The 25,090-nt window shown below is 51.1% G+C and overlaps 5 protein-coding genes across 5 annotated transcripts; 3 read left to right on the forward strand and 2 right to left on the reverse strand.

The window, feature by feature from the left end:
- Positions 1 to 2,940, reverse strand: LOC101872816 (mas-related G-protein coupled receptor member H-like). Its single transcript, XM_034062666.1, has 2 exons — positions 2,668 to 2,940; positions 1 to 1,987 (listed from the first exon to the last, which is right to left on the reverse strand). Exon 2 carries the CDS (start codon positions 1,947 to 1,949, stop codon positions 993 to 995), a length of 957 nt encoding a protein of 318 aa, XP_033918557.1. The 5' UTR covers positions 1,950 to 1,987; positions 2,668 to 2,940; the 3' UTR covers positions 1 to 992.
- A 4,940-nt stretch (positions 2,941 to 7,880) lies between these two features.
- Positions 7,881 to 8,903, forward strand: LOC101867898 (proto-oncogene Mas-like). Its single transcript, XM_005140544.2, has one exon. The coding sequence runs from the start codon at positions 7,881 to 7,883 to the stop codon at positions 8,901 to 8,903; it is 1,023 nt and encodes a 340-aa protein (XP_005140601.2).
- A 3,718-nt stretch (positions 8,904 to 12,621) lies between these two features.
- LOC101867731 (mas-related G-protein coupled receptor member B4-like) lies at positions 12,622 to 13,497 on the forward strand. The gene has a single exon (XM_005140543.3). The coding sequence runs from the start codon at positions 12,622 to 12,624 to the stop codon at positions 13,495 to 13,497; it is 876 nt and encodes a 291-aa protein (XP_005140600.3).
- A 3,110-nt stretch (positions 13,498 to 16,607) lies between these two features.
- Positions 16,608 to 17,492, reverse strand: LOC101870629 (mas-related G-protein coupled receptor member X1-like). The gene has a single exon (XM_034062324.1). The coding sequence runs from the start codon at positions 17,490 to 17,492 to the stop codon at positions 16,608 to 16,610; it is 885 nt and encodes a 294-aa protein (XP_033918215.1).
- Positions 17,493 to 20,465: 2,973 nt separating this feature from the next.
- LOC117436124 (proto-oncogene Mas-like) lies at positions 20,466 to 21,479 on the forward strand. The gene has a single exon (XM_034062326.1). It carries the CDS (start codon positions 20,466 to 20,468, stop codon positions 21,477 to 21,479), a length of 1,014 nt encoding a protein of 337 aa, XP_033918217.1.
- Positions 21,480 to 25,090: the final 3,611 nt, after the last annotated feature.

A 25,090-nucleotide genomic window follows, 5' to 3' on the forward strand; every position in this document is an offset into this window, starting at 1 on the left:
TATATATATATTTGAGGAGATATTTGCTGTGACAGTAATAAAACAGCCTGAGGACACCACCAACCCCCCGCACTCCTTCCCTCGGCAGTTGTGCTGCTGCAGTCCCAGCTGTGGGCACTTGGTGTCATTTTTGCTCTGGTGATCACAAGCCGTGTGTGCACATTCCCCTCCCTCTACCCTCATCCGGCAGGAGCAGGAGCCGGGAGAAGGCAGGATGCTGTTTACTGGTGTCCGGGAGAAGGCAGGATGGTGTTTACTGGTGCCCGGGAGAAGGCAGGATGCTGTTTACTGGTGTCCGGGAGAAGGCAGGAGGCTGTTTACTGGTGTCCGGGAGAAGGGAGGATGCTGTTTACTGGTGCCCGGGAGAAGGCAGGATGCTGTTTACTGGTGTCCGGGAGAAGGCAGGATGCTGTTTACTGGTGCCCGGGAGAAGGGAGGATGGTGTTTACTGGTGCCCGGGAGAAGGCAGGATGCTGTTTACTGGTGCCCGGGAGAAGGCAGGATGCTGTTTACTGGTGTCCGGGAGAAGGCAGGATGCTGTTTACTGGTGTCCGGGAGAAGGCAGGATGCTGTTTACTGGTGTCAGGCACAGGGAGGTACCGGCAGAAGGGAGGGAGGGAGGGCGGTAGGACCTCAGCAGACCATGGTGAGGAGCATTGGACCCCCCCTTGGTGAAGGTAGGATGGGGCGATGCACTTAGGACACCAGTTTCTACCCCCACAAAGTACATGAGTCAGTGTTACCCGAAGGCAATGCTCATCCCAAAAAGCAGGGGATTTTCAGGAACATGGTCCTCTAGGGCACATTTGCCATGCAAGTAATGGAAGGGAGGAGAAAATGGATGCTCCCTGCAGAGCATCCCTCTGCACATTGACCTTGGTGATGCTCTCCTTTTCTGCACGATGATATGCTGCCAATATCTATCTATCTGGTTGCTCTAGGAAAGCCTCAGCTGCTGTCCCAGGGGCGCAAAGCAGGGTGCTGGGATGGCTTCAATAGGCAGGGGCCAGCGTGCTCATCGTTGTGTCCCTGTTGAAGGCAATGTTGTCTTCTGGCTCCTCAAAGACCCTCCGGAAGGCGACCTGCAGGGACACCATGGAGCAGCGCCTCCGGCAGCTCCCCACCAGGAAGTAGATGAAGGGGTTGATGCTGCTGTTGATGCAGGCGAGCAGGAAAACAGCCTGGGAAGGCACAACCATGTAGCCAAACTGCAGCAGGAAGCTCCAGATGCTGAGGGGAGCCCCGAAGATGAGAAAGAAGAGGACGGAGAGGAAGATAACAATGTAGAGCTGCTTGGGTTGGTGCTGCAGGGAGCCACACTGGACCTTAATGAATGGGATTGTGCTGGAAATGACCATCAGTGGGGCAAAGATGAGGAAGTTGAGGACGTACATGGAGATGAGAGCCATGCGGCAGTGATGATCCTCGTGGAAGAGGCACAGAGATGTCACTGCAGCAAGGACAGCGATGGAGAGGGCCCAGAGCAGGACACACACCAGGGCTGACAAGCACTGAGGGCGGTGGCAGCAGCAGTACCAGGGTGGGCAGAGGATGGACGTGCACCTCTCGATGCTGATGGCTGTCAGGAGATACAGGCTTGTGTTGTAGGAGAACAGCGAGAGCAGCAAAAGGAGCCTCTGGTACGTTAAGGACACAAAACTGAAGCAGAAGATGTTCTCTATCATGTAAAGGAGGACTGAGGTGACCATAAAGAGGAGGAAGGTGAAGTCAGCCACGGCCAGGTTGAGGATGTAGGTGGTGATGGGGTTCTTGGGTATGCGGAAGCCGAGGAGCCAGAGCACAGCCCCATTCCCCACCAGCCCACAGAGGCAGATGAGCAGTGTGACAGTGTCCATAGCCACATCAGTGATGTCTATCCTGCACGGGTTGTCTCCATCAGTCTCCGGTATAAGTGATGTAGGAGGTGGGGATGTGGCATTCGCCTCCATGGGTGGATGCTGTGCAGGAGGTGGGATGTGGTCCTTGGCTGCAGTCAGAATGGATGGAGAGTTAATCAGAGAATCATGGAATCAACCAGGTTGGAAAAGACCTGTAAGATCATCAAACCAAGCCCTGCCAAGGCCACCACTAACCCATGGCACTGAGGCCTTGTCTATGGGGTGTGTGAGCACTTGCAGGGCCGGTGCCTGCAGCCCTGCCCTGGGCAGCCTGTTCCAATGGCTGAGCACCCTCTGGGGCAGGAATTGTTCCTCAGCTCCATCTAAACCTGCCCTGGTGCAGCTTGAGGCCGTTTCCTCTTGTCCCATCCCTTGTTCCTTGGGAAGCAGAGCCCAGCCCCTCCTGGCTCCATCCTCCTCTCAGGCACTTGTAGGGAGCCATCAGGTCCCCCCTGAGACTTAATGGGTTGGAGAAGCCAGGACTGAACTGCATGGTCCATGAGGGGCTCCCTGTGCTGGGAATTCATCAGTGGAGGGCACATGGGACGTGCTGGGGAGCAGAATGGTGGATATCGTGCAAGAGGGAAGGGAAATGGGAGGAAGAGGAAGGTTCAGCAGGAGATGCAGAAGCAAAGAGCCCACACAGCAGGGACAGGACCTGGGGAAAGCAGTGCGAGTCTCCAGGAGAGGGTTGGATGGACAGAGCTGGTGGCAGTGGGTGCTGGAGGAAAGGAAGGTTGCATAAGGATGGAGAAAGATTGCACTTAACTGTTAGTTTTGAAGAGGCAGCAGGCAGGAGCTTTCAATCGGATCAATGTCGGTGTCTTGGCATCTCATGCTCCCCTTGGATCCATCCCCTGAAGCAGGTCCTCCCAGGGCAGCAGCTCATAGAATAATGTCCCCTGGTCCCCAGGAGGTGTCCCTGTTCCTGGTGTGCCCCTCAGCAGCTCCGCAGTCACAGTGGGGTCTTGGGGGAGCTGGGAATGGTTTTGTGACTGCGGCTACGTCAGAGCTGGGCTTCCTGGTTCTTATTTATCTCGGGTATTTTCACCACAAAGGAAGTGGCTTTTGCCAGCAGCTCCATAAGCAAGACCTTGTGAATGGCTCCTGGCTTCCTCCTGATTAGAAACACTCCCCCCTCCCCAGGCAAACACCCTCTCCCTGCCTGTTCTCCCTGTCCTGGCATGCCCCTGCCATTCCTCATACCTCCTCTGCCTGTTGCAGGGCTTCACAGGAATTCAGCATCACTGGGGGCCATGAGCCATCCAGCAGTAGAGTGTGATGCTGGTGGTGCTGGTGGTACTGGTGATGCTGGTGACACTGCTGATGCTTTTGGTGCTGGTGATGCTTTTGGTGCTGGTGATGCTGCTGATGCTGGTGGTGCTGGCAGAGCAGCTGGATGCTTCTCGGAAGCAACTCCCCTTCTGGGAAGAGCAGCAGAATCATAGCCAAAGCCTCATCTGGGCCCAAGGGAACACACCTTCAGACCAGAGCCAAGACTTTGTGTTTCTGATCAGTCTAATGCAGGCTCTACCAGCCCAGCTGAACGACAACAAGCAGCTTCTTTTCAGCCAGGTTACAACAATATGGACACCTATAGCCCAGATTAATTATTGCTCCTACCTCTCAGTAATGCCATGAAAGCTGTTGGAGAGCAGATTTAATGGAATCACAGACTGGTTTGTGTTGGAAGGGAGCTTAAAGCTCATCCAGTTCCAACTCCTGCCATGGGCAGGGACACCTTCCCCTAGGGCAGCCTGGATGTTGTTAAACAGGGCTGAGCAGAGCATCCTTGGAGTTACTGGGCTGGATGCGTTGCCCCTTGGGCAGGTCCAAGGGGGCCAGGAGCTCCATGCAGTCACTGCACAGCCTGCCAAGGGTTTAATGCTGTAGCCAATATGTTTTGCATAGTAACAACCTTGCTGTGATGATTAAAAAGACAACTATGGGCTGCAGAATGAAGCTCTTGGTTGCCTCAGCTGTGGAAGAGCTTCTCCAGAGGGATTGACTGCTCCAAGGAATGCCCTGCATCTCCCACTCCATGGTGTCCTTACAATGGGGAGTTGCTTCTGGCTTCTGTCCCAGCTGCCTGGCTGATACCAGCCTTTGGCTGCTCTAAAACGTGCATTTTAGATACACCTAAACATACATCTAAAAAGTCTAAAAACCTAAATAATCATCTAAAAAAATCTAAAAAATAATCTAAAATATCTAAAAAATCATATAAAAATAATCTAAAAACTATGCATCTAAAACATTTTAGTGTCCAAAACTGACTCCCAGAGACCCTGGATTTATTCTGTTAGCAATTCCAGTCTCACCATTTTTGCTAAGAGCAGAGTTGTCTCCAAGGGTTCGTCTCAAAACCACTTCAAATCCAAGTCCCTCCCTTCAGTGGGTCTGTATGAGCAGAGCAGACCCTATCATCTGTGTTTCATGCATGGGCAGAGCCCATCACTGAGCCATCAGCCCTGGGAATGATGGTGGGACCTGTGGGATTCTCCCGACTCCCACCTCCTCCAGCATCCCCCATCCGAACTCTCCAGCCTCATCCCAGCTTCCTGAGCCAGGCAAACCCAACATGGTCCCCACAACCATCCCCATTAGCCTTTGATGGGGCTACTTCCCACTTGCAGTCAGAAGGGAAAGAGCATCTTCACTGCAGCACTCTTGGGCTTTGGGGTGGGATGGATGGGGACATCCTGGAAACAGGCTCATGCATACGTGTATCTGCATCAGCAGCAGCCAGAGGATTTCTGACTGAAACCTCCCATTCATGGTCACCTCTGCAAGATTCCTGCTGTGGGGAATACCAAAATAAAAGCAGAACCATGTCTGGGCAACCTTCAGGGAGATAAAAACACCTTAGAAGTGGGAGGGTTTGGGATGCTCTCACACCGCTCATGGCTATGGATGCTGCAATGGGTCTCCCTTCCCTGGGAGGAGGAGGATGGATGGTGAAGCACATCCTGCAGCTGCAATTTGCACTGGCTGTAGATGTATGAAGAAAGCTTTCCCTCTGTCCCATGCGATTCCAACTGACCAGAAGCTTTGGGAGCAGCAGGGAGATGGAGCTGCAGGGCTGCTGCGTTGCATTTAACACAGCCTGCTACCAGAGCAGGGCATTTTTAGCTATTCCTTATACTGCTTTAGCATAAAAAAGCTATTTTTGGGTTGATTGCAGAGGCTGAAGGAGAAGCCCCTCAGCAATTCAGGTTCAGAGCTGACAGGGTGTATTCCCATTGTCCCACAGTGCGTGACTATTCCCAGCCAGCCCAGCCCATTCCTCCAGTGGGGCTTCCCAGCGGATGCTGCACTGGGATGCTGGGAGCGTGCCGAGGAGGAATTTGGAGTGTTCTGGTCCAAAGGACTTGTTGTTGGAGGAACACCTGGAACAAAGGGAGGGAGGTGAGGAGATGACAGTGGTGACTGCAGAGCTTACCTGGCATCACTGCTCACTGGGACACTTGGAAGCTCAGCACTAAGACACTTGTTTTAGTTAAACAACCCTGGGTGAAAGGACTGTCCTTTGTTACCAACCATATATTGTTGCTGCAACCCTGTTTTGTTCTCATTTCTTATAAATACAATGTTCTTTTCGGTGTCGGGGTGGGCTGGGAGAAGATGTTCCTGTCGGGAAGTGAGGGCATCCGTAGCGTGAGCTGCAGGCGGAGGAATGCTGATTAATGAAGTTCAGTTCACACATATGTTCCTGTGGTTTGGCATTCCATCCATCTGGCCCCGGATATGGCAGGGATGGTAAAAGACCAATATCCAACTCTGCTTCCTGCCTTGTTTTTAACTCCTTCCAATATTTGTTTATTTCTTGGGATCACACTGGTCTTGAAGGGAATATGAAGATGCTGCAAGGGCTGAGAGAGCTGGGCTGGGGCAGCCTGGGCAAGAGAAGGCTCCTGAGGGGGAGACCCCAGAGCAGCTCCAGTGCCTAAAGGGGCTGCAGGAAAGCTGGAGAGGGGCTTGGGACAAGGGATGTAGGGACAGGCCAAGGGGAATGGCTTGAACCTGCCCAAGAGAGGGGAGACTGAGCTGAGCTCTGAGGCAGAAGCTGTTCCCTGGGAGGGTGCTGAGGCGCTGGCACAGGGTGCCCAGAGAAGCTGTGGCTGCCCCATCCCTGGCAGTGCTCAAGGCCAGGTTGGACACAGGGGCTTGGAGCAGCTGCTCCAGTGAAAGGGGTTGGAGCTGGAGGAGCTTTAAGCTCCCTTCCAACCCAAACCATTCTATGATTCTATGTGGCATAGACCCAGCAGACAAGGAAGCAGGACAGAAACCACACAATGAGCAAAGTTCTCCTCTGAGGGCTCACGCTGCATCCCTGCAACCTCAGCAGTGTGAGATGTGAGGATGGGGCATGGAGCAGCCAGCACCAGCGAGGGGCAGGTCCAGTGGTGTGTGTCATCCCTGGGACGCAGTGGCTGGATGCATCACTCCATCCCGCTTCCCTCTTGCCCTCCCCACGGCATGGGGTGATGGAGGTGTCCACTCAGTTCTTGCATACAGGGAAGTGACGCTCAGCATCATCTCCCTGGGGTTGATGGTGGCTTCTTTGTGACAGCAAAGTGAGACATTCACATGGATGGGAACTGTGACACACTGGGGGTGTTGCTGACGGGCTCAGAAGAGAAGAAGGAAAACACCACAACAGCAGGTTTGCAAACAGGAAACGTTTGAAGCAACCAGCACATGGGTCTGCAATGCCCATCCTGTGAGCATGAGTCTTAGGCAACCTGCTTCCGCTGCTCTCACAAGTGATGCCCAAGCCCTGGCACATCTGCATCCCCTCAGCAACCAGCCCTGAGCAGAAGCTGTGGTCTCAGAGCCCATTTGGAGCTGAGGAAGAGGTGCCAAAGCCCACAGATGCTGCTAGAGGAGCCGCATCACCTTATTCCTGGTGGCCAGATCTCGTCTGGGATGGTTTTGGCTTAGCAACTTTGTAAAGGTTTCATAAGCAAGTCTGATGCAGAGGACTGCAGCTCTGGAAACCGAACTGTGCAAGGATTCTGCCTTCCCCTGCTTGGTGAGAGGGCTCTGGGACTCACGTCCAATCCTGCCTCTGTCCTCTTCATTCTTCCCATCTGTCTCCTCAGCTGTTTTCAGTCCGTAAAGGACAAATGGCTCCATGTGCCTTTTGTTCCTCCCTCCACTCCTCTCCCAGCACTGTCTCCTGTCCCCCTGGGCCAACCTTTTCCCTCCTATCCCTACTTTTTTTTTCTTTTCTTTTCTTTTCTTTTCTTTTCTTTTCTTTTCTTTTCTTTTCTTTTCTTTTCTTTTCTTTTCTTTTCTTTTCTTTTCTTTTCTTTTCTTTTCTTTTCTTTTCTTTTCTTTTCTTTTCTTTTCTTTTCTTTTCTTTTCTTTTCTTTTCTTTTCTTTTCTTTTCTTTTCTTTTCTTTTCTTTTCTTTTCTTTTCTTTTCTTTTCTTTTCTTTTCTTTTCTCTTCTTTTCTTCTCTTCTCTTCTCTTCTCTTCTCTTCTCTTCTCTTCTCTTCTCTTCTCTTTTCTTTTCTTTTCTTCTCTTTTCTTCTCTTTTCTTCTCTTCTCTTTTCTTCTCTTTTCTTTTCTTCTCTTTTCTTCTCCTTTCTTTCTTTCTTTCTTTCTTTCTTTCTTTCTTTCTTTCTTTCTTTCTTTCTTTCTTTCTTTCTTTCTTTCTTTCTTTCTTTCTTTCTTTCTTTCTTTCTTTCTTTCTTTCTTTCTTTCTTTCTTTCTTTCTTTCTTTCTTTCTTTCTTTCTTTCTTTCTTTCTTTCTTTCTTTCTTTCTTTCTTTCTTTCTTTCTTTCTTTCTTTCTTTCTTTCTTTCTTTCTTTCTTTCTTTCTTTCTTTCTTTCTTTCTTTCTTTTTCTTCTCCACTCCACTCCACTCCACTCTCCTCTCACTGCTCAGTTCTTAAGTCCTCTGGGTAGCAGATGCTGTAGCTTGTGTAGGATTGCAGAAACCAGAATGACCAGAGGACATTCCAAGTACCGGTGACATGAAAGCCACTGACTGTGCCTTCATCTCTTGCCTTTCCCCAGGCCAGCACAAGAAGGGGAAGATGAACCGGCATCCCAACGGCACCATCCATGAGTGGCGGCCGGTGTCCCCAGTGCCCACAGAGAGCCTGCTCTATGAGGATGAGCACAACGGGACCCAGCGCTTTGCAGAGCACATCCCTGAGCTCGTCACTGGGAGCATCACACTGCTCCTCTGCCTGTGTGGGCTGGTGGGGAACGGAGCCATCCTCTGGCTCCTTGGCTTCCGCATCAGGAGGAGCCCCTTCACCGCCTACCTCCTGAACCTGGCTGTGGCCGACTCCTGCTTTCTGCTCTTCACATCAGCTTTCCTTGTGGTCTACCACATGCCCATGCTCAGCTGCTCCCAGCCAGCGCTCCTGGGGGTGCTGCCACTGTTTCACTCCATGGTCCTGCTCACATACAGCTCCAGCCTCTACCTCCTCACTGCCATCAGTGTGGAGAGGTGCATGGGTGTCCTCTGGCCCTTCTGGTGCCGAGGCCGCCGGCCGGAGCTCCTGTCTGCTGCCGTGTGTATCCTGCTGTGGGCCCTCTCCTGTGTGCTTGCAGGGCTGGTGTACTTCATGTGTGAGCCGGATCATTCCCAACACTGCTGGGTGGTCCTTGGGCTCTTGTGCTGCCTCAATTTCTGCCTTTTCACTCCCTTTATGGTTCTTTCCAACGTGATCCTCTTCATCAAGCTCAGGCGCAGCTCTTGGCAACACCACCCAGCGAGGCTGTATGCGGTCATCTTCCTCACCGTTCTCTTCTTCCTCCTCTTTGGCATCCCACTCAGTGTCCAGATCTTCCTCAACTTCTTTGTCTATATTAGCTTTGTCTTTGAGGTCTGCCTCTTGCTGGCTTCTTTTAACAGCGGCATCAATCCTGTTATTTATGTCCTGGTTGGGAGCTATGGGAAGTTCACGTTCAGGGGATCCTTCAAAGTGGCTCTTCAGAGGGTCTTTGAAGATAGGGCAGATTCCCAGGAGGTGGGACCTCTGTGATGGAAGTTGCTGCCTAAACTTCTATGGCTGAGACTGGAGAGGGGTGGCCCTGCCTTTGCAGCCCATGTCAGCACCCCATGGCCTGGCTGTGTGAGCAGGACCAGCAGTGGACAGTGGTGTCCCCCCACGGCCATGGGCAGGGCTGGTTCCCAGCTCGAGCTTGGTTTTAAGTTATTTAAATAAAGGTGTCTTTCAGGTAACATACTGGTGACTGTGGTTTCTTCCTTGGTGGCTCCATGGGAGCTTGTTCTCAAAACCATGGATGTGACCATCCCCTCACGCTGCCCACTAGACATTGTACTTGCATGATACATGCTGAAACGATGTGGTCCAGGAGGTCCTGCCTTATCCATTCTCCTGTTCTCCAGGGTTAGCACAGCCATGCTCCTGGGCCCCCATCTGCATCTTGTCCACTTCCCACAGCAAAAGTCCCAACTCTTTCTGCCTCTACCTGCTCCTGGGACCTTGATGCCTGATACTAAAGCACCAGCCACTCATTACTTTGATCCTCAGAAGCCTCCAGACCACAGCAGATGATGGTGAGGGGACAGAAAGGATGCTCTCAGCTGCTTCTGGCTTTCTGTCCTCCTGTGGCAGAGTCTGACAGAGAAAACCCATCTCAGCCTGGTTGATGGAGCTGGAAGCATCACTCAACACCCAAACCTCTACCCTTCCAAAGGGGTTTAGTTGGTGGGGCAGGGACAGGCAAGGAGACAAGTGCTGCTGGGGATAGGCAGTGTGGGTTGGACAGAGGATGGACAACCAGTGGCTGATGGCAAGTGCAGTTCTGTGCAGTGGATGGAGAAGCCCATGGAGCAAACCACCAGGGCAGAGACAATAAAAGAGGCAGACAGAGAAGGATGGTTCTCGTGCGTGATGGCTGGAGGAGACTGAGCTCTGCCTGCCAGATGGCTTTATTGGCTTTCCCAGCACACAGAAACGACTGCTACCAGAGCCAGAGCATTTACAGGCTGTAGATTCCTTTGTGCACACACAAGCCTGACCCCAAGACAAGCAAACAGCCCATGTCTGTAAATCATGTGCTGGAAATCAACATTTTAGGCAAACATGCTCAGGATGTTACCCACAAAAGCAGAAGGTGAGAAACCCTGGGTGATTCTGCTCTTTTCTGATCACGTGGGTAGATGATGGTGTACCTTGACCTACAGGAAACATGGAGAGGGGCTTTGGACAAGGGCCTGTAGGGAAAGGTCTTATGAGACCTCACCTGGAGCATTGTGTGCAGTTCTGGTGTCCTCAACATAAAAAGGACATGGAACTGTTGGAACAAGTCCAGAGAAGGGCCATGAGGATGATCAGGGGCTGGAGCAGCTCCTGTATGAAGACAGGCTGAGAAAGTTGGGGCTGTTCAGCCTGGAGAAGAGAAGCTGCATGGAGACCTCAGAGCAGCTTCCAGTATCTGAAGGGGGACTACAGGGATTGTGGGGAGGGACTATTCATCAGGGACTGTAGGGATAGGGGAAGGGGTAACAGGTTGAAACTTAAACAGGGGAAGTTCATGTTGGCTATAAGGAGGAAGTTCTTTATTGTAAGGGTGCTGAGGCACTGGAATGGGTTGCCCAGGGAGGTGGTGAATGCTCCATCCCTGGCAGTGTTCAAGACCAGGTTGGATGAAGCCTTGGGTGATATGGTTTAGTGTGAGGTGTCCCTGCCCATGGCAGGGGGGTTGGAACTAGAGGATCTTAAGGTCCTTTCCAACCCCAATTATTCTATGGTTCTATGACTCTAGGACAGGCCAAGGGGAATGGCTTGAACCTGCCCAAGGGGAGACTGAGCTGAGCTCTGAGGCAGAAGCTGTTCCCTGGGAGGGTGCTGAGGCGCTGGCACAGGGTGCCCAGAGAAGCTGTGGCTGCCCCATCCCTGGCAGTGCTCAAGGCCAGGTTGGACACAGGGGCTTGGAGCAGCTGCTCCAGTGAAAGGGGTTGGGGTTGGAGCTGGAGGAGCTTTAAGCTTCCTTCCTACACAAACCATTCCATGATTCTATGTTTCTCTGATTCTCTTCTCATGACCTGTTTGCATTTGAAAGCATTGGCATTCCGAGTTGTGAGATTCTCCAGCTGGGGACACATGAGCAGCATCACCAAGGAAGAGAGGAGGCAGTTTTGGTCCTGCGGTCCCCACATGTGCCAGTTCCCAGCAGGAGCATCCCTGTTCCCAGATGCAACAGGAGCTGTTTGCACTTGTCCTTCACCACAGTCAGCCTGGGTAGGAAGCATCTCACCTAAATTCAACTCACTACAAATTTCATGGGCCTGTCTGAGGCACGATAGGAGAAACTCAGATGAAACCCATAACTTTTAGCTAGTTAAAGCCAAGTGAGTAGCACTGATTCACTTCTCTTTTGGAAAACCCAGATTTTCCTGGAATCCTGATCCATCTTTTCTTTGCCCTCAGTGCTGTGCTCTTGGAAATGGTGCGTCTGAATGTCAGGTACTGCAGTGAAATTGTGGTGTATGGGTTTCAAACCCAGATCTGAATCAGAAACAGAGGTTTTGCTGCAAAGCCAAGCTTGTAGCACTGGGTCCTAAAGATACACGTCTGGAATAGGAAGAGGAGGAAAGCTCATTCTGTGCAAAGAGATGAGTATTTTGGGACTGGGGTTGCTTTAAAATGAAATGAAAGAGGAACATGACACTGTCAACAATCAGCTCTTCCCATAGGTCTGATTTCTGAGAGTCCCTTTAGTCATTTCCTGTGCAAGGAAGAGGCTATAGCCAGACCCCTGCTCCTGTCAAACACAATGAAATAGCCCTCTCTTTACAGGAGCCCTTGACCTGCTTGGCTGTCAGCAAGCTGCTTTGTGAAAGGAGCTGAGAACAGCCCCTTGCTGGAGGGTGCACAGGCTCACCAAGGCTTTGGTCCAGTTATCCGAGTCCTAATTCCAGGAAAGCTCACAGAGCATCACAGGGGCAGCGGGTGGTGAGTGGAGGTGATGGGAGTCTGCTCCAGGCTGCCAGAGGAGACAAGGTCAGACTTTTCTGGGTGGGTTTTTCCAGCTTGATTTAGTGCCTCCCCTCACTGGTGTTGAACCTGTTGGTCAATACTGGGGGGTAGCGATCTGTGGTGTATGGAGATCGATGGGAAAAGGTGGCAGGGGAGCAGTGAAATGAGTGTCCCACTGAAGGAACCCAGCAGCTCGCTAATGTCAGCTATAATATTAGATACCTTTGAATCTATATCAGATCCACCCCTTAAACAACTTGATCTTTGACACAGAATCCCAGCATGGCTTGGGTTGGAAGGGACTGTAAGGATCATCTGTTTCCAACCACCTGCCACAGGCACCTCCAAGGACAATCCTTTTACCTTATTATTTCCCTCCTCCAGATCTGTTCCATCAAAAGCCAGGAAGGAAGCATCTCCCCAGCTTTGGCTCCACCTCTATACATGTTTTCTGTGCCAGGTGTGTCATCCCCATCTCCCCACATCCTGTCTTCCACCTCTCCTGTCCCTCATCTCTCTCTGTGCTCCCCCATGTAGAAGCTGGGGCATGGCTGCAAAGATCTGAAAGCCTATTGTGGGGGACAGCAGAGGTTATAACATGTCTCTGCTTCATCTCATCCCTGCAGCTGCGTGAGGAGGAAGTAGAAGCAGCAGAGGTTTTGCAATGAGCACATCACTCCCTGCCATGGAAGGAGCCAGCCCTGCTTGCTGGAGTCAGGCAGTGTGGAACAGGAGTTGGCATCAGCAGACCTTGATGCATGGGGACATTCATTACAACTGGACCAGCTGTGAACCTGGTCACTGGAGCAAAGTCCCTGCCACGCTGCTCATCTGCCTTTGTGGGCTGCTGGGGAACGGGGCTGTGCTCTGGTTCTTCACCTCCCATGCCCACAGGAACCCCATCACCATCTACATCCTGAACCTGGCTGTGGCTGACTTCACCTTCCTCCTCTCCATCACCACTGCCCTTGGGATACTTTATGGACCAGAAACCCTTTGCCAGAGGCTGGGCTCAAGGAATGTGACAACTGTGTTGAACATCACCATCCTCTTCTCCTTCACCGCCAGCATCTACCTCCTGGCAGCTTTCAGTGCCATGGCAGCTCTGTCTGTCCTCCCCACAGCCCATTGCCATGGCTCCTGGTGCTTGCCAGTGCTTGTGTGTGCCTTGTTCTGGATCCTCTCCTTCCTCCTCACCATGACCATCTTCTTCTGCCCTGCAGCACTCATTGCCTTCGTCCTCAGCTACCTCTTATCACTGCTTACCCTGGTTTTATCTGGTCTAACCCTGCTTGCCAGGGTCTTGTGCTGTTCATGGCAACATTCTCCAGGGAGGCTCTGTGCTGTGGTCCTGCTCGCTGTCATCTTCTTCCCCTTCTTCACCGCTGATTTTGGGTACAGGCTTTTGCTAAGGCTGTTTGATTTCTCAGTCTTTGTCTTGGATGCCTCCCTGCCCTTGGCCTGTGCGAACAGCAGCATCAACCCTGGTATTTACTTCCTGGCTGGGAGCTGCACAAAGAAGTTCACACTCTCTGTGAGGCTTGCTTTCAAGAGGGCTTTCGGAGACCTAACAGAGCCCCAGAATAGAGGTGAAACTCCCAGAGCAAACACAGTGGAACCAGCTGTTTAAACCCCTGCAGCCCCTCCCAGGGAGAAGATGCTCCAGGTATGGAGAGAAGGAACATGGGTCAGAACAGGATTAGCTGCAGTGTGATGAAGCGTGCTGTGTGGCATGGGAATTCCTGCCTGGGGGAGAACACTGAACAAGGTGATGAATAATTCTGCTCTGGAGCCAGGCTGAGAGAGCTGGGCTGGGGCAGCCTGGACAAGAGAAGGCTCCTGAGGGGGAGACCCCAGAGCAGCTCCAGTGCCTAAAGGGGCTGCAGGAAAGCTGGAGAGGGGCTTGGGACAAGGGCCTGTAGGGACAGGCCAAGGGGAATGGCTTGAACCTGCCCAAGAGAGGGGAGACTGAGCTGAGCTCTGAGGCAGAAGCTGTTCCCTGGGAGGGTGCTGAGGCGCTGGCACAGGGTGCCCAGAGAAGCTGTGGCTGCCCCATCCCTGGCAGTGCTCAAGGCCAGGTTGGACACAGGGGCTTGGAACAAGCTGCTCCAGTGGAAGGGGTTGGGGTTGGAGCTGGAGGAGCTTTAAGCTCCCTTCAACCCAAACCAGTCTGGGATGAATCAAAACTTTTGCTCTGAATCTGTCCTGTTCGACAGGTCTGAGCTTTCCCCATCTCAAAAGGGATCTTGCTCAAACAGAGCCATGGAGGCTCTTCCCTCCTGCCTGTGGGGTTGGTTTTGGTGTGTCTGCTTAACAGAGCAGCATGAGAGTGGATCAGAATGCTTGGCACAGCAAAGCAGAACAATTCCAGGGCAAACCCTTGTGCCTGCATCTCCAGACATGTGTGAAGGACATGTGAAGATTTCACATCCAGAGTCATTACCAGGCAAGCAGGCATGTGCTTGGGATAGCCCCTGGAAGGCTTTCCCTGAAATGCTTCTGCTGCAGATGGAGTTTTGTCTGCACATGACGTGGGTTCTTGACTGGAAATGCTTTTTGGGGCTCTTCCCACTTTTCTCTGGGCTGTTGGGATGGGTTGGCTTGAGCAAACAGCATTTCACAACCATGACCCGAGGTCTGTATCCACTTCTGGTGTGCCTGTTCCTCATCTAGAAAAGCAAAAGGAGTAGGGTTAAAATGAAACAACCCCAAAAGCAATGGAGGCTCTGTAAAGACTCGATTTTCTATGTGAAAGAGGATACAGGGAGAGGGAAAGAAAACAGTGGATTGCTGTTGAGGCCGTGAGGACTGAACCCCTCTAGCTTGGCTCAAGAACTCCTCTGGTAAAAGGGGTCGTGGCAGCCCTTTCTCTTCTATCTCTCCCTTTCACTGCTTCTATCTCTCACTTCCTCTGTTTCTATCTCTCTCTGCTTCCCTCTCCTCTCTGTGTCTGTCAGTCCTTGCTATCAAAGAGCTGGAAGGTACACCAGCTCTCATTTGCTGCTGAGCTGTACTGTTCCCTGGCATGAGTCCTCACCAGCATGTGCCAACTTCAGTAAGGGAGCAGAAGGGAAAGGTTGGGAAGATGCAGCAGGCAGGGAAAGGTGGAGGGAGAAAAGGCATCAGCAGAGCAGAGCTATGGATGCTGTGGTCTCTGGGACCTGGGATGGTGACAGAAGGTTCTCTGCCCTTTGGCTTGTTCCTCAGAGCAACAGGTCACTGGAGTGTCTGGAATGGGAATCAATCAATTGGTGCAGTACAGATACAGAGCCAAGACAACTAAAGCCATCAAACTCTGGTAGAACCAAGAAGCTCAGATGAGAGGTGGCCTGGGTGATGAAGCAGGCAAGGTTGATGCCAGGAAGAAGGAAAAGCCCATGTGAGGATAATGATCCTTCTGCACTTGCCTCAGGAGACGTTCTGTAGATGATGGGAGCTTTTACTGGACAGGTTGTAACTTGGAAAGTGTTTGCTTACCAAAGGACTGTAAAATGGGAGAGGGAGAAAAAGCCCTCAACTACAGAAGATTCCTGCCCTGTTCTGTAAAACAACACTTAATAAATGCTTCTTAGATGTTTGATCTCATCATGTAGATTCATGATCAGATCCCGACTTGTGATCAGATGTTCCGCATGATCAGAACCCCTCTCCTGCCATCTAGAGGTATCAGCCCTGCAAATGTCCATGCAAACAGCGCCGGGTGTGGGCTGGATGTGACCCCGCAGCCCCCTGACTCCAGGGTCTGGGTGAGCAGCGGGACCGGGGGCTCTTGTTCAAGGCGGGTTCTCCTTCTTGTTTGCTTTCTCTGCATCTCTCTCTCTCACATACATTGTTCTTTTGTGTCTTAGTTCCCTTCCTGATTCCCCTTTTCCTTCATTTCTACTTCCCTCCTCTCCCCTCCCCTTCACTTCCTTTCCTTTCTTTTTGTTTTTCTTTCTATTCTCTTTCCTTCCCTTTCCCTTTGCCATTCTCTTTGCCTTTCCCTTTGCCTTTCCATTTTCCTTACACATTTTGCCATTCCATCCCTTCCATTCACTTGCTTTCACTTCCCTTGACTTTTCTTCTCTTACTTTCCCTTTCCTTCCCTTCTCTTACTTTCCCTTTCCTTCCCCTGCTTTCCCTTCCTTCTTCTTCCTTTCCTTGCCTTTCCCTTCGCTGTTCCCTTTGCCTTTTCCCTTGACTACGCCTTTCTCCTTGCCTTTCCTTGCCTTGAATTCAAATCCCTTGCCCTTGAATTTCCTTTCCCTTTCCTTCATTTTTCCTTTGTCTTTCCTTGCGTTTCCTTCCCTTTCTTTTTGACTCTCGCCTTTTTTTTCTTGCCTTTCCTGGATTTTTTTCCTTTTCCTTCCTTCCTTCCTTCCTTCCTTCCTTCCTTCCTTCCTTCCTTCCTTCCTTCCTTCCTTCCTTCCTTCCTTCCTTCAACACTCACTTTTTCTACTTTCATTCCTTCTTTTCCACTTCCTATCTCACTCACTCTCCAAAATGTAGTGTTTTATCTCTATCTTCTCTAAACCCACAGAGGGGTCCCCCTGGGCTTCCCCATCTTTGCAGTCCATTTACCAGAGCCCTGCTTGCCTGGGACCAGAGACACGGCCACAGCTCCCCCAGGGCCTCTCTCTCCCACCTTCCCCATGCAAGGAGCTCCCCCAAAGCATCACAACACTCGGCTGCTCAGCCAAAGCACACACAGTTTATTTGGGGGGACAGGGACAGGAGCCTCATAGGAAGGGGGAGTAGAGCTCAGGCCTCCCCCTGCCCAGCAGGGCCTTGGGCAGTGCTCTCCATGGGGATGCCCTCAGGCACGGGGCTCTCCTCCTTGCTCCTCGCTTTCTCTTCAAACACCCTGCGCAGGGCGGCTTGGATGGAGCCTTGGAAGCGGCGCTGCCGGCAGCTCCCCACCAGGAAGTAAATGACTGGATTGATGCTGCTGTTCAGCAGAGCCAGAACCAGAGTCACAGTATTAGGAAACCGAAAACCATAAAATAAAAGATTAAGGAAGGCATCTACAGTGTAAGGCATCCCAAAGGCAAAGAAGAAGATGACATTGAGCACAACAGCAACATAGAGTTTCCCCAAGTGCCATCTCTGTGAGCCACATCGGAGCCTTATGACCATGGACACATTGGAAATCAACATCAATACTGACAATATCACGGAATACGCAACGCCCACATTTCTAAATATTGTTACATTAATTTCAAAAAGTTTGAAGCAAAGATAAATGGACAACATGAAAGAGCTGACGCTGGCCCAGAGCACCCCACTCACGATGCCTGACAAGTGCTTTGGGCGGTGGCAGCGATACCAGATTGGGAAGATGACAGAGACAGAGCGCTCCGTGCTGAGGGCTGTCAGGAAACCCAGGCTGCTAAGGACAAAGAAGTGGCACAGGAATGGAACTGTATGTACGTAATTAAAGAAGAAAATAAGAAAAATATCCAAACCATAACAAATTATTGATGTCTTGAGAAACCACAATATGAACAGAAAATACATGAGGAGCATAGAGCAGTCAGCAACAGCCAGATTTAGGATGTAGACAGTGAAAGGATTCCGCTTCATCTGGAAGCCCAGGAACCACAAGACTATCCCATTCCCCACCATTCCGACGACACAGATCACCATACAGGCAAGGAAAAGGATCAAATATCCATTAAATGAATCTCCACAATTATATTCACTAAACCAATCGTACATCCAATTTCCATCATATGTGTAATTCAGAGAGAGGTCTGTTGTGTTGGTGCCCTCCATGGAGAATGAGCCTGCTCTGGGTGGCCGCCTTCTCCCTCTGCCACCACCTCCTAGGAGACACAAGCAATGGGAAGGCAATGAGGGCCATCGGCGTTCCCCGCTCTCCCCATCTCTGCGCACAGCCCCACGCCAGCCCCAGGCTGCTCCAGGCAGGAGCCGTCCCCTGGCGTGGCCAGGACAGGCTCCCAGCCCTGCCCGCCTGGCCCTGCCCAGGAGCCATCTCCCACCTGCCCGTGCCCGCTCTCCTACCTCCTGCTGCTCCTGCCAACAGCGCTGCTGCAGGAGCTCCAGCACAGGGGCCTCCAGCCTCGGCAGCACAAAGCCTCTGGGGATGCTTGCGTGGCCACCGCGCTCTGCTCTGCCCTGTTCCTCGTGCCTGGGCACCACAGCTTTGCCCACACATCACGGCCCCTGCTCACCACATACCCCTCACAATCTGCCCCCATCGCTGACAGCTTCCCCTCACATGTCCCATGGCAGAGAGAGATCTTGTCACTAGGAGCTGGGCACCTCACCCCCTTCCTCTCTCTCCTCCCCCCAGCTTTTCACCACCAGGGGATGATCCTTTATGATCCCAGGACAAAGGCTCTCAGATTCCATAAAACAGCCTTTGGAACACCATTTGCTACATCCATAGCTCTCAGGAAGGAGGGAATCGCTCACACAATCTTATGTCCCTTCAGCAAGCGGATGATGGGGAAGAGATTTGGCAATGAGATGTCAAGAGAATCCCTTCAGCAGATGCAGACAATGAGGCAGAGCATGGCCTTGTGTCAACTTGCCATGAGAAATCACCATTCCTCATATAGAGAACATCACAAGGGCTTTGCCCACTGCCTCTAATCACATCCTGATGCACATGTGTCTCCTCTGAGATTACACTGTGTGGGGTACGTAGTGTTGCAAATGAGCTTTTATCTACAAGTGGTTCCTGCCACACAATCTCCTCCCTCAGCAGCACACGGAACGACATTTTCATTGCTTAGTTTTCTCCATCTTTGCTGTGTTTCCCAGCTTCTAAATACCATTTTCTGGGAGTCACAGCCTGTGCTTGTCACCCCCAAGGCTGGAGTCTTCCAAGGGTATCCCTTGATTTCATGTGGGGAACACACGGTAATGAGCAAGCTCCACAGTCTCTGCAGGGCTGCAGCCTGGAGCTGCAGGAGTTAAGGCTTAAAGGTAGGCTTGAAGCAGGGCTGGAGCACAGGCTGAAGGGCCACCCATGAGAGGGGATGGAGACAGGGCTTCAGGCAGGGACAAGTCCTGCAGTGTGGGTGTGCAGGCCTGCAGCAAGGGGCAGGGGATGAGTCAGTGGGTCAGAGCAAATAAGGCCTGCTGTAGCCTTCAGGGCCTGCAAGAGAATCAGAGAGCTGCACATGGACAGTTCAGTGTTGTTCAGTCACGCCTTGGGAGACGAGGTCCCTTTACCCTCATTTCCATCACTTTTGGCCCTATAGCATGTCAGCTCCTGCTTGTCCTACAATGACAGCATGTGCTTTTCTTTCTTCACCTCCACTGTGAAAGGCATTTCCCTTTATTGATTTCTTCTATGGCTTTGTAGCCTCCATTGTCCCACAGGTATTATGTTCCATGCTTTGACACATTAAAGCAAAGCCTTTAGCTCCTGGTGCTGCCTCCCGGAAGAAAGATGGAAGAAGTCTTTGAGCACCACTTTCCATGGCATTAGAGACAAGAAGCTGAGCCCTGATGCTGCTGCGTGTCTGCACCCAGTGATCTCCCGCTGTTGATCTCTCCCACTCTCACCTTTCTGCCATGCACCATCCCTGGGAATGGTTCATGTACATTCCTGTGTTACAATCCCACCTTTCCAAACGTGAGTTCCTCAGGGAGTGAGTGATCCACAGAACACCCAAGCTGAGCAGTTCCAGGCCTGTGCACACTGTGCATCTGCCTTGGCCACGGATAAACCTTCTTGGCTGATGGCAAGAGGGCAGCCTGCAGGCAGCTCACACTGCGTGTGCTTGCCTATGTCTGAGACTGCTGCAACAGTTCTCACGTGAGCATCCATTTTGCTTGGCAGTAGAAAGAGCTGTCTTCTTCTTTCTGGAACCCCTGTAACAGCTCAGACACCCAGAATGGGATAACGTTCCATGGACAGGGTGGGTCTGTTTGATGACGCAAGATCCCGGGTTCCCAGCACCTAAAAGGACATAAGATTCTGTGAGCCATTCCCTCCTTCCGGAGAGCTATGGATGTAGTAAATGGTGTTCCAAAGGCTGTTTTATGGAATCTGAGAGACTTTGTCCTGGGATCATAAAGGATCCTCCCCTGGTGGTGAAAAGCTGGGGAGAGGAGAGAGAGGAAGGGGTTGAGGTGCCCAGCTCCTAATGACAATATCTCTCTCTGCCATGGGACATGTGAGGGGAAGCTGTCAGCGATGGGGGCAGATTGTGAGGGGTGTGTGGTGAGCAGGGGCCGTGATGTGTGGGCAAAGCTGTGGTGCCCAGGCACGAGGAAGAGGGCAGAGCAGAGCGCGGTGGCCACGCAAGCATCCCCAGAGGCTTTGTGCTGCCGAGGCTGGAGGCCCCTGTGCTGGAGCTGCTGCAGCAGCGCTGTTGGCAGGAGCAGCAGGAGGTAGGAGAGCGGGCACGGGCAGGGGGGAGATGGCTCCTGGGCAGGGCCAGGCGGGCAGGGCTGGGAGCCTGTCCTGGCCACGCCAGGGGACGGCTCCTGCCTGGAGCAGCCTGGGGCTGGCGTGGGGCTGTGCGCAGAGATGGGGAGAGCGGGGAACGCCGATGGCCCTCTTTGCCTTCCCATTGCATGTGTCTCCTAGGAGGTGGTGGCAGAGGGAGAAGGCAGCCACCCAGAGCAGGCTCATTCTCCATGGAGGGCACCAACACAACAGACCTCTCTCTGAATTACACATATGATGGAAATTGGAGCTATGGGGAAGATAGTGAACTTCCATGTGTCCATACGTCGGCCACAGAGATGATCTTGACACCTTTTCTCACAGGGATCTGTATCTTTGGAATGGTGGGGAATGGAATAGTCTTGTGGTTCCTGGGCTTCCAGATGAAGCGGAATCCTTTCACCGTCTACATCCTAAATCTGGCTGTTGCTGACTGCTGTGTGCTCCTCTTGTTTTTTCTGTTCTCATTGGCATTTTTCAATTTAACAGTCATTTGTTATGGTTTGAAATCTTTTTTTCCTTTCTTCATTAATTTTGTAGTTGCAGTTGAATTCCTGTGCCACTTCTTTGTCCTTAGCAGCCTGGGTCTCCTGACAGCCATCAGCACGGAGCGCTCTGTCTCTGTCATCTTCCCAATCTGGTATCGCTGCCACCGCCCAAAGCACTTGTCAGGCATCGTGAGTGGGGTGCTCTGGGCCAGCATCGGCTCTTTCATTTTGGCCTTTTACCTTTGCTTCGAATTTGATGTAATTCATGTAACAATATTTAAAAGTGTGGCCATTGCCTATTCCTTGATATTGTCATTATTGATGTTGATTTCCAACGTGTCCATGGTCATGAGGCTCCGATGTGGCTCACAGAGACGGCGCCTGGGGAAACTCTATGTTGCTGTTGTGCTCAATGTCATCTTCTTCTTTGCCTTTGGGATGCCTTTCAGTGTTAAGGTTTTCCTCGATCTGTCCGTTTCGAGTATTTTATTTCCAGAAAAAACCACTCTGGTTCTGGCTCTGCTGAACAGCAGCATCAATCCAGTCATTTACTTCCTGGTGGGGAGCTGCCGGCAGCGCCGCTTCCAAGGCTCCATCCAAGCCGCCCTGCGCAGAGTGTTTGAAGAGAAAGCGAGGAGCAAGGAGGAGAGCCCCGTGCCTGAGGGCATCCCCATGGAGAGCACTGCCCAAGGCCCTGCTGGGCAGGGGGAGGCCTGAGCTCTGCTCCCCCTTCCTATGAGGCTCCTGTCCCTGTCCCCCCAAATAAACTGTGTGTGCTTTGGCTGAGCAGCCGAGTGTTGTGGTGCTTTGGGGGAGCTCCTTGCGTGGGGAAGGTGGGAGAGAGAGGCCCTGGGGGAGCTGTGGCCGTGTCTCTGGTCCCAGGCAAGCAGGGCTCTGGTAAAGGGACTGCAAAGACAGCGAAGCCGAGGAGGACCCCTGGGTTCATTCCTGAGGGACTTGGGGTGAGGAAGAGAAATCAAAGGGAAACCTGCAAACTGGAGAGTGAGGCTGAAAGAGGGGAATGCGAGAGAAACTGAGAAAGAGAGAGAAAGAGAGAAGGCGACACAGGAAAACACATAAATTTGGAGAGTGTTAGAGAGAAGAAGAGGAACAGAAAAGGAGAAACAAGAAAAATTGAGGGTTAGAGAAAGAATGGAAGGAAGGAAGGAAGGAACAGGAAACAATCAATGAAAGGCAAAAATGAAGGAAAGGAAAGGAAAGGAAAGGAAAGGAAAGGAAAGGAAAGGAAAGGAAAGGAAAGGAAAGGAAAGGAAAGGAAAAGGAAAAGGAAAGGAAAGGCCAATGAAATGCAAGGAAGGCAAAGGAAGGAAGGCAATGAAAGGCAAGGAGAAATGTAAAGGTAAAGGCAAAGAGAACAGTGAAGGGAATGGCAAGGAACAGGAAGAAGACAAAAACGAAAAAAAGGAGAGGAAATGGAAAGGAAGAGAAGGAAATGAAAGGCAAGGGAAGAGAAGGTAAAGCAAGGGAAGGAAAAGAAATGGAAGGGAATGGAAGGGAAGGGAAGAGAAGGGAAAGGAAGGCAAGGCAATGGAATGGAAAGGAAGGGAAGACAATGGAAAGGAAGGGAAGACAATGGAAAGTAAAGGAAGGGAAGGCAATGGAAGAAAAGGAAATCAAGGGAAGGCAAGAGAAGGCAAGGCAAAGGAAAGGAAAGACAAAGAAGAAAAGGGTAGGGAAGGGAAGGCAAAACAAGGAAAGAGAAAGGAAGGAAAGGGAAGTCAAGGGAAGGAAAGACAAGGCAAAAGAAGGAAAAGGAAGGGAAGGGAAGGGAGGGCAATAGAAAGGAAGAGAACGGAAGGCAAGGCAAGGCAATGGAAAGGAAAAGAAAGGAAGGCAATAGAAAGAAAAGGAATGGAAGGGAAATCAAGGCAAGGTAATGGAACTGAAGGGAAAGGAAGGGAAATCAAGGCAAGGCAAGGGAAAGGAAGGGAAAGGAAGAAAGGGGTAGGGAGGGGAAAGGAAAAAAGTGAAGGAAATGGAACTTAAAGGAAGGGAAGATAATGGAAAGGGAAGGTAAGGATAGGAAGGGAAGAGAAGGCAAGGAAAGTGAAAGGTAGGGAAGTCAAGTTAAGGAAAGGGAAGGGAAGTCAAGGGAAGGAAAGACAAGGCTAGGCAAGTCTGGGCAAGGCAAGGCAAGAAAAGGAAAGGGGAAATGAATGAAAAGGAAAAGGGGAAAGTTGAAATTAAGAAAAAGGGGAGGGAATAAGGGAACTAAGAAACAATGAAAGAGTGAATGTGAGAGGGACTCAGAGAAAGCAAATGAGAAGGAGAAACTGTCCCAAACAGGAGCCCCAGTCCCTCTGCTCACACAGACCCCGGGTTCAGGGGACTACGGGGTCACATCCAGCCCACACCCGGCGCTGTTTGCACAGACATGTGCGGGGCTGGTGCCTCTAGATGGCAGGAGATGGGTTCTGATCACACGGAGCATCCTTGCTCTTCTGCTCTGGTGTCCAAAGCAGTGGTGAGCAGAGCCAGCCCTGAGCTCCTGCCTGATCGAGAGGCACAAAGACAGGCCGGGCTGGGCTGCAGAGCTGGGCAGGCAGCAAGAGCACGCTCCTTACATGGGAATGTGCCGCACTCTTCAGTGGCAGGGTTCGATCCCTCTGAGCAAAGGATGGGTTCAGCAGTGCCCCTGAGCAGCACGTTCCCGGCACTCCTGCTCGTGTACTCATAGTAACTCCACTGAATGCACCTCTGTGCCCATGACCAGTAAAAGCCTGAAATATGGAAATTAACATGAGCAGATGTATGGGTCACTTTCCTCTGTACAAATCAGGAGCATCACACTTCTATTTGTGTGTACATTTGGTTCTCCAGCTCAGCATGAGGAGGAAGCCTGATGCTGCCACTCTGATCCTGGCCATACCACGAGGTGCTGAGCAGCTCTGCACAACTGTTTCAAGGCACGCAGCCACCAGGGGAGAGCAGCAACCAGCATGTGGCAGGGATCTGTGTTCACCCACCCATTTCCCTGCTTCTTCCCCTGTGGGAAGTTATCCATTCTTTCCCCTCTGCATGAAGTCATGGAACCACAGACTGGTTTATGTTGGCAGGGAGCTTAAAGCTCATCCAGTTCCAAGCCCTGACATGGGCAGGGACACCTTCCACTAGAGCAGGTTGGATGATGCTCTGAACGCCATCCAAACTTTATTTAAACATTGTCAAGGACGGGGCAGCCACAGCTTTGTTTTCTTGTCTCCTTTTCCCTTCCTTTTCCTCTTTCCTTCTGCCTTCCTTTTCTCCAGTCTCCCACTGTCCCTTCCGTTCTCTCTCCCTCCCTTCTTTCTCCCTCCCTTCCTTTCTCCCTGCCTCCCTCCCTTCTTTCTCCCTCCCTTCCTTTCTCCCTGCCTCCCTCCCTTCATTCCTGCCTCCCTCTTTCTTTCTTTCTTTCTTTCTTTCTTTCTTTCTTTCTTTTTTCTTTCTTTCTTTCTTTCTTTCTTTCTTTCTTTCTTTCTTTCTTTCTTTCTTTCTTTCTTTCTTTCTTTCTTTCTTTGTTTCTTTCTTTCTTTCTTTCTTTCTTTCTTTCTTTCTTTCTTTCTTTCTTTCTTTCTTTCTTTCTTTCTTTCTTTCTTTCTTTCTTTCTTTCTTTCTTTCTTTCTTTTCTTTCTTTCTTTTTCTTTCTTTCTTCTTTCCTTCTTTCTTTCCTTCCTTCCTTCTTTCTTTCCGTCTTTCCTTCCTTCCTTCCTTCCTTCCTTGCTTCCTTCCTTTCTTCCTTCCTTCCTTCCTTCCTGCCGCGGCCAGGTGGAGGGGAGAAAACACCGATACGATGTAGGTTCACAAAATGCTCCGTTTATTGATTACAAGGCTGCTCTTAATATACTGTCTTACACGCGATCACGCATTACTTGATTGGCTGCTTTGCTTTGCCCACGAGGGATACACGCTCCCCTTTACCTCTCCTGATTGGTTTCACACCTTCGCTTCAGCTTAGCATTACATCATGCTTCTGCAATTACTGGCATCCTGTTACTGCATTCCTGTTTTGCTGATCTTGACACTTCTTCTTCTTTTAACCTGGGGTCATAATTTCACTTTCTCACAGCTTGCTGTAGGCCTGTTCAAGCGCCCATGCTCGACCCCCAACATCTCCCCCTCTTTTTTCAAATAAAGCATTACTCATCTGCTGCACGCGTTGCATAATACATTGTAACAAACAAGGTCCAAAAAACAAAATTAACAACATAATCATTATTGGTCCGCTAAACATCATGATTAAACTCCTTAACCAACTACTTATTCCTAACGATTTTAACCAAGAGTCTATAGGATTTGTTTCTACAGCAAGTTCTTTTATATTTTCTTTA

Source organism: Melopsittacus undulatus, chromosome 4 (assembly GCF_012275295.1).
Source record: "Melopsittacus undulatus isolate bMelUnd1 chromosome 4, bMelUnd1.mat.Z, whole genome shotgun sequence".
NCBI lineage: Eukaryota > Metazoa > Chordata > Aves > Psittaciformes > Psittaculidae > Melopsittacus > Melopsittacus undulatus.